We start from the raw sequence: 15002 nt of genomic DNA, 5'->3' as shown, positions 1-15002 counted from the left end.
TAGCTAGGCCATAGCCAACACCCCCACTTGAGACCCCAATTCCCACCTTAAGGATTCGAAATTCAGAAGCCCTAGAATCCAATGAAGCACAGCTCTTTGCCCTCCCCCACCATCCCCATCACTACTACTTAAACCTCTGGTTCATTTGATTAATTTTACAGCCTGAGAGAGAAGCTAGGATAGAATTAAAGCTTTGTTTCCTTTCTACTAGTTATACCCCACTCTCTTCGATCTATTACTAAAGCACAAATTCACATCATGTGGCACTCTTCCAAAAACACCCTCCATCGTATAGTCTCTATATATTTGCATTCTCAAATTATTATCAATTAATAATTTATTATTTTTAAGGCTAACTTGACGTAAAGTATATGACAAAAAACGCAACAAATTTGATGATCTAATGAACGAAAATGCTAACGTGTCCTTAAATTGCAACAATTTATAAGCTACATGAACTAAAATAAGAACAATTAATTAATACTACAGTAATTTAAATGAAACTTAACCCAAACTACATTGACCAAAAGTAAAGTTTCCCTATTTTTTAAAAAATTCTTAAAATAAGAAGTATTGAAATGTAAGGGAAGAGTAAGAACAGCGTTACCCTATAATATAGATATAGACAACGCAATTGATGATTATTTTAAAGCGAAGTTCCCACTACTAGCAATGATTTCGAACCCATCAATCTCTCCACAATCTCACAAAACCATATTTTATGGTACCATCTCTATCCCCCCAACTTGTATCCCCTTAAATAGGTTCCACAGCAGTGACATTTATTGAAACAAGTTGGTTGCATAAACACATAATACTTAATATTAGAGGTTGTGATTGATCATCAAGCATTGAAGCATGTCCATGAGTACAGGACTCTCAGTCTCAGACCCAGCCGACAAGATACACAAGAAATCGTTCCACGGAAGGAACGATTCCGGCGAGCTGGACGTGTTTGAGGCTGCGCGGTATTTCTCCGGATACAACGAATTAGCTCCCAGCAGCTGCACCCACAACAACAATAATAACAGTACGTTTTCGACACAGAAGATGATGAAAGACGAGAGGCCAAGAAGAGGTAGGATTAGCCTGGACGTTGTGCCAATTAGAGGCGTGCTTCCTCACGTGCAGTCTCATCCTCACGTTGTGCTCGATCAAAAACAAAATATCAAACAAAAAATCAAATACAAGTTGCAGCCAAGCTCTCCAGGTGGGAGGCTGGCTAGCTTCTTGAACTCTCTTTTCAGCCAGTCGGGTTCCAAGAAGAAATCAAAGTCCACCACCACCACACAGTCTATGAAAGACCTCGACGACGACAGCCCAAGTGGTGGAGGAAGGCGGAGAAGGCGGAGCAGCATTAGTCATTTTCGAAGCACATCCAGTACTACTGCTGGGGATCCCAAGTCCATGCGTTCTTCTTCAAGCTCTACAGGGTTCAGAACTCCTCCTCCTTATAGTAATCATGCACTCACACCAACCTCAAAGAGCTACAGAGACTTCACAAGCTATAATAATTCAGATCACAAGCCTCAACAGCTGCAACTGGTCTCTGCTTTGTCAAAGACCTCTAATGGGGGCCATGTCAAATCTTCAGCCTTGCAATATTATGATCAGGTCATGGATGAGAAAAGGTCAACCTGCAGAGACCTGTCTTGGTTGGATGATCATGACAAATTCAAATACAAGGTTCATGGCTTGCCAGACAAGTACAAATATGTTCCTTCTAATTCAGAGGATAACAAGGGATTCAAAAATCGGTTCAACATTGATGATGATGATGAAGGAGCAGAGAGTGATTCAAGCTCTGATCTGTTTGAGTTGCAGAACTATGACTTGGGTTATTACTCAAGCGGCCTGCCTGTGTATGAAACCACCAACGTGGATAGCATCAAGAACATCAGGGGAACCCCAATTTCCAATGCCTCATAGCTGTGTGACAGTAATCGATTTCTATGTGACATATCTTAGTATTACATTTATGTTAGAATATGGATATGGATATGTGGTCGACAAGGAAATAAGGTCTTGGCCGGTTTGATATCTTTTTTGAAAATTGTTTTTTTTTTTTTCTCTACGGTGTTTGTAGATGGAATTAATAAGAAAATTTTTAAAACAATTTTTGAATAAGATATTAATTAAAGCACCTAAATTCCCTAGATTTTGGTTTTTATATCTCTTATCTTCTGTCTGAAAGTTAATCTTTCCAATATTGTTTTTCTCTGTATATGTACAGTTTGGAATGTTTGTTTGTCTTTTGCTTTAATTACTTTTGGAGCTCTACATATATATATGAGGAATGTTCACTACTCGCTCACCATGTCATGGAGTGCTGGAAAATCAGATCTTTTGCTATATATATTACTGATATTGTACTTTGTTTCTAAAATGGTTTCATTTAATTGTTATATCATTATAACTTTAAATACTAAGATTAAAACCTAAAATGCTCGATCCTAATTAATTCAAAAATGTTATACTCATAAACAAAATTAGATGGTGCCGTGCCATTTCTGCCATGATCAAATCATATGAAATTTTGCACAAGATTAACGGACGGATAAACAAATTAAGGCACTATAATGGTTAAATTTCACTTTTGGCCGATTCTTGTAGTTTTGGCTACATTCTATTTTGATTCTTATAGTTTCAATTGTTCTGATTTTGGTTCTGTATTTTATAAATTGTTGCAATTTAAGGACACATTAGCATTTTTGTTCGTTAAATTATCAAATTCGTTGCGTTTTTGTCATGTACTTTACAAACTATTTAGCGATTCAATGACAATTTTAATGAATTAATAGACGAAAATGCTAACATATCCATAAATTGTATCAATTTATAAAATACATAATTAAAATTAGAATAATTGAAACTACATACACCATAATAGATTTTGACCTAAACTACGTGAACCAAATCCAAAAGTGAAATTTAGCTCCATATATATATATGATGATCACAGCATGTGAAGTGCGTGATGTCTTACTTTTCATGACTTTGGACAATTAACGAGCGCAATCATGTTTAATACATTAATTAATAATTTTATGGGACGTTCTCAGCTGCATGCAAGTATGTAATGGGATATATATGGTTTGGTGGGTGACTCATTTTATCCTTGTTTATCCTATATTTCTGAAGAACAAAAATGAAATGAAAATTTATCTCTCTCTAGATCCGTACAGACAGATTATTTCAATGGATATTCTTAATCAACCTTTTGACAGGCTAACCTAAAATTGATTAAGAATCTAAGATATAGATATTGATGTCTAATCAAATGATCAACAATAGAAACACAATTAGTTAAGCCTTTATTCTGTTTTCTCCATTAATATCTAGATTCTAGTTAGAAAAGGCCAAATTAATTACGTCATTTCGAAGATAAAGCTAACCCCCAACTTGTGAAGACTTTGATTCAGAGTAATTAATGAAACCAAAAATTTTCCTTTTCTCCAGGTATGTATTGAGGCAAGAGCAAGTACATCCACAAAATTAATGTAAGACCCAAAAACGATAACGTTGCCTATTAAGATTTAAGAGCAGCTAGCTCTCCCTAGTCCCTAGCTACAAAACAAACACCATATATGTATGCATAGCAAGGTAGTCAACTGACATTGATGATGTTGGGCATGGTATTGTCGCTTTGCACAAGGATGGGTCTCCATCTTCACCAAAACAAATATGGTGAATTAATTGGCCTTTAACAGACTCTCATCGATCAACTGATGTGCCTAGCTAGCTACAATTACTTAACTAAAAGTTGGAAGACATTTAATTAAGCCATATATATATATATATATATATATATATATATATGAAATGCATGATTCATGAGTTGCCAAATTTGGAGGCTGCTTATATGCGTGACCAGTACGCATGTTGAAGAAGAATTATATAAAAATTGGAGGTGGATCGATGGATCGATGATGATGATGATGATGATGATGATCCTTTTGGTTTTGGATAGCCTTTAAGAAAAAGAGTTAATGACACTGATAAAAAAAAAAAAAGGCATGATGCATGCATGGCAACGAAAAAGCCTATATATGATGATTGAAATAGGTTGGGGGAATGAATGCATGGGGCACCAAAAGCGCCAACGACCAGAGCATGTAACTACCAGAGTGCGTGGAGGGACCAATTACTTATTACCTACTCCAAAAATTTAATGGAGATGTTAATTTTGTGAGTTGTGACCCAAGTAAAGTTTAGTTTCATCCCCACACCACATACCCTGACCCTATCCCTTAGAGAGAGAGAGAGAGAGAGAGAGAGAGAGATGCCCTGCTTTTCCCGGTGGACAATCAAATTCAATTCTACTTTCTTTTATAAAAGCTATCTGCCAAAGTGAAGAACTCAAGCTTCCCAGTAACCCTTCACTATAATTGCGCTACCCCAAGTAATCAAATCGACTCAGTTGGCGCCACTTCTTCAACACCCATACCCACATCACATATTAAAGGTCCCATAAGGCATAAACCTTTTTTATTTTTTTGGGTTGGGGGAAATTTTTGCATACAATATATATATATATATAATGTTTCTCTCGCAATCACATCTGCATGTTCTAATCACGTAATCAATTATTATAAAAAGAGTATTATCTAGTACATTGTATGCAAGAATTTCTCAGAATGTATTCCTTTTCACTTACCACCAGACACACACTCAAGGCTAAATTGTGTTTCACTCACAAATTCAACCAGCATTTAACACAGGGTAGCAGTTTAAAAACCAAAGACAACTAAATTAACATAAGGGGTAATGTTAGGAAGCATGCACAGGCATGGACAGAACAACAAGCATCAGCCCTGAAATTCCATAGCAGAAATCACTGAAATCAACACCTCATAACTCAGATTAATGCCATATAAACCAGCAAACTTAATCCTAATAAGAACCATTTGCACTGGAAATTTCAAAGATGCCTTTGACTTTGTGTTGTGCCACCACATCTGGCTGGTAAGTTAAAGCAGAGACAACAACCTTCTTAATTTATTTCGACATGTGGGAGGTTCCTCTCGGACTCCTATCAATGTTCAAATTAAGCCAGCTAGATATATATATATATATATATATCTATATGTATGTCTTGATATCGATCCATCCATCCATAGTCAAACATAATATAATGGAAGGCATGATTGTAATTAACAAGTTACAATTAAGCACACATTAATCATGAGTCCTCAAAGACTCAAAGTGATGACCAAGCTAGTCTCTTGGACTAGATAGAGGGAATTGAGGATCAAACAATTTATAGGTTGTCCTCAAGTCGGGGAACAGAATTAATTGAAGCAGAAATCAGATCAAGATGAACTCTGTGAGCACTGAGCTGAGCTTGCCTAGTAGTGTATATGACTTGTGAGTTGTGAATGGGACATGGCAACTGTAAACATTATATCAGGTATGAAATTAAATATGACAACCAAGTCCAAGTGTAACATTTAAATGCCCTCAATCTTGTCTGCTACTTATGGACATGGCAATATTGGTTAAATCAGACAAGTCCCAGAAAAACTGTATGGCCATTGTTAAAAGCTATACATGTAACTATTGTTGGATACACAAGCTATACTTTTCAATTTTGCATCTTGGTGATCCTTCCCTTGCTATGCTAGCTCCTTCTTTGTGAAATGTTTGATTAACAAGCTACTAACACACACACATTTCTGTCACACACACAACACATATTCCTGTCACACACACACACACACACACCAGAGTGAGATCTTCACATTGTGGAGGAATTGGAGGAAAAATATTAAAATCTTGACTTATTTCTTCAAATCTTCTTATGAGCATGGCTTCAAGGATTTTCCATGGTAACATTAAGTTGCTTTCTTTGTTTGCACTTTTTTTTATATGAAATGATTGTGTGCATGTGAGTGTATGTTGAGTAAGAAGGCAATTTGGGTATATGAGCCTACAACTATGAGCCCTATCTATTATGAAAATTATCCTTTTTTTGTGTGTAAACAGTAAAACCCATGTAAAAAGAAAATAAATGTTATAGGCTTATAGCCATGGGCAGGTGGATTTTTGTTTTTTGTTGAAACAAATCCTGGATGTAGATGAAGAACAGGTTTACCATTTGGGCTGAGGCCCAGCCTGATGCCAAAGGAGTTGGGCTGAGGTCATCCTTCCTCTGGCCTGTGGGCCTACACACGCACCCAAATCCAAAGCACTTGGATTCATAGAATGTGGGTTGGGTATGTTGTGTACAATTGTATACCAAATATTGTGTGGCATCACAAATGTTCACTACTTGTTTGTCTCCGCAACACCAGCTTTTTTTTTTTTTTTTTTTCAAGTTTTTTCCACAACGAAATTATATACACATCCTCAAATGTTGCACTGCAATGCCAATGGGTGTGCACCTTTGTGGTTGGTGCCACAAGGCCTCCCTCAATTTTCACATACAAAAATGCATGAAAAAAAGTCGGTATCCATCACTGCCTAACGTTAAACTCTAAAAAGTAAGCCCTTTTTTTTTTTTTTAGAATATATACCAGAATCTTGATCCAATATATATAAAAAAAAAAAATTGGGAATTTTCCAATATATTTGAGGGATTAAAGTTAAAAGATAATGAATGCACTATAAATATAATACAAAAAAAAAAAGAAAATCCTCAAGGGCTTTGTGGCTTGGTGTTTTTGAATGAGAAGCAGGTAATGAAAATGGACAACTGGCTCCAGAACGGTGTGACCTAGCAGAGCAGACTAGCAGCTGCAGGACAGTACTCAGCAGCTCACTCCTCCCACCTATATTCAGCTTTTTCCAGACTATAATGGACACGCGTAAGCCCACCAATCCCTACAAATGGCATACAGGGCTCTTCTCGATCACCTGTCCATCCACAACATATCCTATAATTCCTATTTTCTTTCTTTTTAACGCTTCATTTAATTCTTTTTTGACCGATATACCCTTCTCCTATTACAAGCTTCCAGCAAGTCATGTGATCAGTTGATGAACTCACGATCTTGGTATGCTTCATTTCATGTGCTCATAAAATAGACTAAAGGGTACCTTGTTCTAGCTTGCAGCATATACCAAAGTAACCAGCCTACCCAACAATTTCAGCAATAATGAATTTAACAAATATGAGATATATCACATCTTACTACAATATGTGCATCGTTTATTTAACATGGGTAAAAATTATTTGTATAGATAAACTGTATTCACTATCAAAATAGTGATATACATGTAATATATAATATTATTTTCATCAAATTGTACATCTTCACACGTTTAATCACAGTTTTTTTATCAATCAACAAATGATACAAATCTTTAATTGTGACCCATTAAAATGTCCCTCATCATTATTAACAAAGAACCACTAGTTGCACAAATATAGCAAGGCATGCTTGGCAACATTCAGAAAGTCACCGACCAGATGGCTCGCAAACTTATAGATGAATGAGCTAGCCACCATACATCCACATGCCAACAATGCCTACACAATGTTTGGATGTTCTAATATTGTGCTCCAACTTCATGTTAATTCGAATATTTGAGATGTCATAATTAATTTTCCACATCATTTATATACAAAAGGAAACGAATTGATTTATAGTTGCATAATTACTTGAAAGTTGAAACTTCATAGGGGCACCAACTTGCAAACAAAAGCAAGAAACTAAAAGACAAACGAAAAGCAACACTTGTATCATAGAGCAGCCACTCTTAAGATAGGACAAAAGAGCTGCAGGTATTGTCACGGCACTTAAATTAAGAACCCAAAATGGTGTTTCAGTAAAAGCCCATTGCCCCAAGAATCATCTTCATATATAGGTTAAGTTGGGACTGAATGGCAAATGGGTTTATTGGGGAAGATGGCTATGGCAAATGGCTATAATACTTTAAGTCCTAAGTCCTGCTTGAAAATTCAAAAGTTAAATTTAATTAGCACTTTTGGAAGAAAAACATAAGTTATTATAAATGGCATCAACGCATAACCCAATTAATTACTTAAAATGGGATCAAGATCATAGTTATAATGGCCGCATTTTAATACGTTATCGGAAGAATTGGAATCGATTCCTTAGGCTGATGATTTTCAGAGAAGACTTTGGATTGTTAAATTATAATAATACTAGATTATATGATTATAATAAGACAGGGACAAATTATAATAATACTAGATTATATGATAATGTTTTGTTTTTGTCTAAATTTAATAATAATGAAAAATCTTACCAAAAACACAAGATAGGTAGGGATTTATCAATTATGAAGGAAACTAAGTCAAAATCAAAACCCAAAGTTGTGGTGACTGGTGACTGGTGACACAGTGAATGAGTTAATTATCTTAAAGACTTTAATCAAATCAACTCAACCCATTTGTTTGGAGAAGGAAGCAGCTAGAGCCTAGAAGAAGCAAATCGTCCACTTTGTCCCTGTAATAAGAAGAAAGAGACGTGTACAGAAATGGAATTTCACATTTCCAATTTTCAATTCTTAAAAGCTACAAAAGACCTCGACATGCTTTTGGACGGAGTCGTGGAAATCATGTTGACTCCCAGTAGTGTATCAGCTTCGACCTCACCACCATAAACCTGAAAAGAAAAACTCTCTCTCTCTCTCTCTCTCTCTCCCGCTCAGTGCCTTCATTGTTTCATCTGGTATGCAAAAACCACTCCCACCCATCTTTCATTCTCACTCTTTTTTTTTTTTGAGCTGTCTTTCTCCGTTGTATATTCTGTTTGGTTCCCCAGAAACCGTAAGAAACGAGGTGAAAATTTGTGAATCTTTTAACAGCCATGTTTATCCCGTAACGTTTTCAGTACCCAAATACGCCTATACATGTCAATGGGTTTTAACTTATTTCTTGAAATGGGTATTTTATTTTCTTTCTTTTTTGCTTGTTTTATAGTATGATATTTTATCTGCTTCTTCTTCTTCCTCTAAGCTTTTTCTTAGCACAGTTTGAATTTCAAAACATTTTAGTCTCTTTCCTGGGATTTCAAATATAAAAGTCGCTGGAATATCTGATTCTATCTGGGTATATTTTCGTTTGTGTTCCTCCGTCTATACTCTGTAGCCGAGTTGGTGTAGAAATTCCACGTGAGGCTATGTTTGGTTGCTGAGGAAACCGACGAAAACAAAAATGGAGTAAACCTCTGGAGGCTGGAGCTATGCATTTTCCTCTGCTCAGTTTTCTCCTTCTTCCTTTTTTTTTTTTTTTGTGTGTCCAAGCAATCAACTTTACTTTTTTATCCTGTTCCTCTGGTTTCTCAGCAACCAAACAAAGCACGATTTCTTGGGCTACTTAGCTAGTGGAGCTATGATTTTGTCTTTTTACGATATGGGTTTGTAACGTTTGTTTAATTCCATGCAGCGTCCTTGTTTTAGTTTTGGGGCATTTATAATTTTTTGATTGTTGATGTTACTGATTTTATTTTCATATTTTGTTTCCACAATGGTTGTAATTTTATTTACTTCCCTGTGTTTATTTGTTTCCATGAACGCAACATGTATTTATTTGCATTCCCTATTCCTCTGATTTCTTTGAAAATGGAAATTTACTTTGATTTCTGTGGATTGTGGTAGGCATTAACATAACTGCATAATTCCTTTGGCTCAAACTCTGTTCTACTTATGGAGTCTTGGAGTTTCGGTTCAGAAGGGAAAGGATCTTTGTTTTTTGATGAAATTGATATACCAATTGATGCATTTCCAAGAAGTAAAAAAGCATTGCTAGAATGGGATAACAAAACTTGCTTTAATTTCGATAAAGAATCGGTTGAAAGCATGGAGTTCATGGAATTGGGATTGCCTGACACAGTGAGAAAGCCTTTTCATTGTAACAAAGGAGTGGAAATCTTGAGTGGTGTGGTTGGTAATGATTCTAGTAATGTTACTGTAGCTTCTCCTTCTTGTTTGATTACTTCAAGTTCATCTTTGGGTGAAGGGGAATCTTGGTCTAAGTTTTCGAGTCCGGTGACTGAATCTAACAGCCAGGACTCACCACTAATTGCTTTGAAGCTAGGGAGGTTGGCTGATATCAAAGATGAATCGAATCGTCAACATCTGAAAGAGAGTTCAAAGAGAGCTCGCACAAGGCGTTCATACTCTCACAATCCCACATGCCAAGTTCATGGTTGTCACAAGGACCTTAGCTCCTCAAAGGATTACCACAAGAGGCATAGAGTTTGTGATGTTCACTCCAAGACTGCCAAAGTTATTGTGAATGGCATCGAACAGAGATTTTGTCAGCAGTGTAGCAGGTTCGGGTGTTCTTTCTTTTTGTTTTCTAAACTCTCCTTCTGCCTTCACTTTGCTTTGCCTGTTCTTAATTTTCTGTAGTTAAGTAATGAATTTCTTTGTTGAGCCTGAGGAATAAAAGTGACAAGAAAGAGATAAGAAATGTGAAAAGGGGGCATCGCATCTACCACACCCAACCCCCTTTTTTTTGGCCGGAACTCCCACCTTTTTTTTTTTTAAGAAAGTTAGGCACCTTAACAGGGCACAAGGAAAGTTGTGTTGCAGACTCAGCACTCCACTTAAATATTTGCTCCTAGGATTTGGAACATATTAGGATACCATGCGCATGGTGTGAGATGGATTCCCTTTTACATTCTATTTGGTGGCTGAAAAATTGTAAGAAATATGTATCTTTACAACTTCAACTCCAATCTCAACTATAAAACCTTTATAAGATTCCATGCGTTTTTGTTTCTTTTTCTATACCTTTGTGATACTCAAATAAAGCTTAAGTGAACTGAATGGACTGGACAGTGATTTTTTTTTCTCACTCCAAATATGACGCTCTTTAATCTTAATTTGTGTAGGATTTTTTCTGAGTGATATGAACTAAATGAGGTTTTGGGCTTGAGAAAATTCAAGTAGTTTTATTTGCTCTAATGCTAGTTCCTCAACTTTGACATGGTTTTTATTCAACATCCGACAGATGAACATTGAACCTATTGAATATCCTCTTTATTTTTATATATAGTTTAAAGATCTATATTCACCCAAGCTCTGCTATAGTGCTTAATTGCAATAACTGAACAATGATATCTTTTCTGTGATTAGGTTTCATCTGCTGGCTGAATTTGATGATGTTAAGCGCAGTTGTCGTAGACGCCTTGCTGGCCACAATGAACGCCGAAGGAAGTCTCAACTAGATGCCCCCAATTGTAAACCACATAAGTTTCTTCAGTCATATCAAGGTATGATTCATGAACACTCCCATATATCCAGTCTGCTTGTGATATGCCTCACCCCAACACACCCAAAATTTATCTTTAGAAAAAATAAAAAATAAAAACTTACACTGTTGTACTATAATGCTGGTTAAACACTGAAAAAATAAAAAATAAAAACGTACACTGTTGTACTCACCTAGATTTCTTTTAATGTTTTTATTTTATTGCCATTAGATTATATAAATGATGTGTACTTTACTCTTGTTTATGTATTACTTACCTTTTACACTAATTTGCTAAGTGTTGATAATCTTCTCATGATGCATGTTCCCTTTGTTTTGTCGTGAACGACTTTCAACATTATGGTTTTGTTTTGTCAAGTATTATTCTGGTAGTTAAAGTGTACACTGTTAACTGTGGAAAACTTTTCTTACAGTTCAGATTTATTTCTTTCCCTTTTTATCTTTTCTTGTGGTAATCTATGAACCTGCAACTCCATCTTGCAGTTAGAAAAAGGAAAAACTTAAAAATGACCCATATAACTTGTGTCATAAGGACTAAACAGCTTTATCCATTTTCTTGTGTTACTTTCTGAAGACTATCAAATACAGTAGGGAGCATGTTTAAGGTATTGGCACATTGCCATTGTTCATCTTGTAATGAGTTCGTAGGAATATCATGTTTTCTTTAATGATTTCTCATTGAAAGAGAGTAAAAAATGCTAAAGAATGAAAGGGGATAAGTTTTTCTAAGATTGCAAGATGCTAGGACCAAATATGGGGCATATATTTTTATGAATATTTTGGTGGAACAGACCTTGCTGCTTGAGTTTTTCTGTGGCTCGAACTTAGCGATAAGAGCAGATAACTTTATGGTATTCTTTAGTCCACTATATTTGAATCTTCTGACCAGGCCATGTTCTACCTATAATTTGTTGTTTTCAAAAAGAACTTTCCATCTATCAAAGCTAAAGGGAGTGGCCACATCAGCCACCTATAGAGGTCCTTTTAATTATCTCTAGTCATGGACTTTTATAAAGTTGATTTTGGAACTTCTGAAGAGAAGAAATAAAGACCACTACAATCCACTTCATACACACTAATTGGCATTAATGATTAAAATTGTGTGCAAAATATAATTCTCAAGACATTGATATGAAGTATGAGCAAAGCACTTCTTCTGCACGTGAATATATGTTGTCTGTCTAATCATCCATATCCGTGGTCCATGTGTCTGAGATAAGCCTATAATAACCAGATTAACCCTTTAAACCACTCAAACTAATATTGAATGTGAAATCTATAGGAGTAATTTTGGGGAAGGATATGAGCTATTATTTTTACTGTTTGCTTTTATATGGGTTTGGCAGGCACTGGATATCTAAGAGCTTCCCTGCCAAAGAGAACACCCTTTGTCTTTTCAGATTTACTTCCAGATGGCATTCTATATCCAGAAGAATACGAACAAGCTAACCAGTATGGACATATCAAATCTGAAGATGGTTCAACTTACAGTCAATGTTCAATACCCATAACAAACAGGCAATTGCTTCCACAATCTTTCTTCCATCTGCATGGCCTCGGGAAACAACATGCTTCGGGAATTCCTTCATCAGGAAATGAATGCTCTGGTTTTCATTCAGCATCAACCATTCAGAAAGCATCTGGGGCCTCAAACCCCAGTTGTGCTCTCTCTCTTCTGTCAGCTCCTTCACAGAACTTATCAGGCCATTCAGCAGGAAACCCAGTGGATATTCCCCTGATAATGCAAAGTACCCATCACAGTGTTGGTCAACTTTATGAAAAGCCTTCAAGGGTATCATCCATGGAAAAATGTGGACCGAACATGTTCTACCCATGTAGGATGAACTCCATGGGAGTTGACCAGATGGAGTCGGTAATAATTTCTGATTCTAGTCATGCAGCTGACTTCCAAGTCCAACTTCACACAGATAGGCCTTTTCACGAGTCAGATTGTTTGAGTACCGAGCATTGTCTTTCTCCTGAACGTGGACCAACTTTTGATTTGCTCCAATTGTCATCACACCTTCACAGAGTGGAACGAGAGAGAGATTTTTTGCAATTTAAACAGGAAAATGGGGAATTCTACAGTTTCCCAACCGCTTGAGGGGCATGCAACTATGCAAGCAACAATGTGAATGTTTCCACTAACTGTTCTTGTTTTTTTTGTCACCCCTGTGAGTGTGGGAATGCATTCCCAGCTTGAAAATTCATGTATTATCTAGACCTTTGGTAAATTGGTAGTGGATGTTCAAATTGGTGGAAAGAATTGACATGAGACTAAAAACAGAACTGTGTAGCATCCTTCACAGCACCCAAGTAGCTCAGTTGACTAAACTTTGTCAAAGCAAATTCTTTGCTTGAAAAGGTTATCCAAAATCTAGTATCAGTGTAAAGACAATCTAATCATGCCTTGCATACTTGTCTCTACTTGAATTACATAATATAGATAAATGTTGCAGATATTAGGAATAAATAAAAACCATGAAATGCGGCAAATGCCTGGCTCTGTTTCCGCATTATATAACTTTATGGAGTATATTCTCGAGGATTTAGTGAAAAATGAAGTTAATGTTTGTGCAGGTTTGTGGATGCAGGTTGGATTTGCTGCATCAGACATTCTAACTACATTGGTGCTTTTCTATAGAAGTCTGGTAGAAGGTTTAGATACCATTTGTAGTAACATTTCTTTTCTGGAATGTAAATAACAGAAAAAAGAAAAAGAAAAAAAAAGCTATCTGGATTTTGATGTAGTAAAGTGAACCAAGCTTGATATTGAATTTGTTTTATGCTAATCCAAGGATTTAAGTTACTGAACTACATGTTTAGTGTATCGTTTGGTTCTATTTACTCCGATGGTGTTCAAACTATACTTGCTTTCTATCTATTTGGGCATGGATAAGTTTGCAGGCACAAAACATTGTGCAAAATGGAATGGAGGCACCAACATTAGTGCATGTAGAGAATTGTGTGGATTTCATTGAAAGTTGTTTTATAGGGTGGTTGATTTTATTGTTGTCAAGAGTGCCTTAATTTCAAGATACTGACAAATTAAAATCTTAACCAAAATCATTCTAACACATAAATTTAACTTACAAATAACATTCTAGAATACTCAATAAAAAATTGAAATTAATACAAGTTTAACCCACTCAAAATTAAAAAATAAAACTAACACAAATCCAACCCATCCACAAAATATTCAACAAGCGCTAAATTAAAATTGCAAACTGAAACAGCGATAGTAAATATATTTTCACTACACTTTGAACAAAAAAGAGTTTAGAAACTAAGAGAATTTAAGAGAAAAAAATTCAAAAAGAACAAAACCTGAAAAAACTAACTAAAACTAAACTAAATAAGCTAAGTAATCCAAAAGTTACAAATATTTTATATGTGGTATCAAATGAGAGGATATCTAAGTTCTTTTCTAAGTACCATGCTTGTCATACATCCTCCGCTAATTTATTCCTTTTATAAATTATTTCAACACCCTGCAAGTTGTGACCAGCCCAAGCCTAGCACAATATTTATATATATCGCAAGGCTGAAGCCCTCAGGGAAAAGCAGAGTCTTCCCTCTTTAGGTATTCCTTTGAGCCTTTTTTATTTTTTTTGGGTCCTGATTCCTTTGAGCCTTAATCACTTCCAATTAAAGCAAAATGTGGAGTGGCCACCTCATCCACCCATCAAATTTGAAGCCACCAACCAATACTGCCCACTGTTTGTATATGATGCAATGAGCTGTGGAAGGAATAAAACTATTTCCAAAGCTACAAGACTACAAGAGTAGTGTAGTTCAATGGAATCATGGTTAC

The 15002-nt window shown here is 35.9% G+C and overlaps 2 protein-coding genes across 2 annotated transcripts; both read left to right on the top strand.

Annotated features, from left to right (window-relative positions):
* The first annotated feature begins 658 nt into the window (after positions 1–658).
* On the top strand, positions 659–2293 carry LOC147295273 (suppressor). Its single transcript, XM_086231310.1, has one exon. It carries the CDS (start codon positions 859–861, stop codon positions 1927–1929), a length of 1071 nt encoding a protein of 356 aa, XP_086087436.1. The 5' UTR covers positions 659–858; the 3' UTR covers positions 1930–2293.
* A 6229-nt stretch (positions 2294–8522) lies between these two features.
* On the top strand, positions 8523–13638 carry LOC147295272 (Squamosa promoter-binding protein-like (SBP domain) transcription factor family protein). The gene is made up of 4 exons (XM_086231309.1): positions 8523–8639; positions 9568–10244; positions 11053–11189; positions 12535–13638. Exons 2-4 carry the CDS (start codon positions 9616–9618, stop codon positions 13290–13292), a joined length of 1524 nt encoding a protein of 507 aa, XP_086087435.1. The 5' UTR covers positions 8523–8639; positions 9568–9615; the 3' UTR covers positions 13293–13638.
* Positions 13639–15002: the final 1364 nt, after the last annotated feature.

Source organism: Dryas octopetala, chromosome 2 (assembly GCF_963921425.1).
Source record: "Dryas octopetala chromosome 2, drDryOcto1.1, whole genome shotgun sequence".
NCBI classification, from domain to species: Eukaryota; Viridiplantae; Streptophyta; class Magnoliopsida; order Rosales; family Rosaceae; genus Dryas; species Dryas octopetala.
This window is presented reverse-complemented; position numbering and strand designations above follow the sequence as displayed.

What these genes read in the sequence shown, in the direction of transcription:
- LOC147295272 (XM_086231309.1), top strand. Translation starts at nt 9,616, where the DNA reads ATGGAGTCTTGGAGTTTCGGTTCAGAAGGGAAAGGATCTTTGTTTTTT. An exon ending in TTTTGTCAGCAGTGTAGCAG is followed by an intron (nt 10,245 to 11,052) that starts GTTCGGGTGTTC and finishes TTCTGTGATTAG; the next exon opens with GTTTCATCTGCTGGCTGAAT. An exon ending in GTTTCTTCAGTCATATCAAG is followed by an intron (nt 11,190 to 12,534) that starts GTATGATTCATG and finishes TGGGTTTGGCAG; the next exon opens with GCACTGGATATCTAAGAGCT.
- LOC147295273 (XM_086231310.1), top strand. Translation starts at nt 859, where the DNA reads ATGTCCATGAGTACAGGACTCTCAGTCTCAGACCCAGCCGACAAGATA.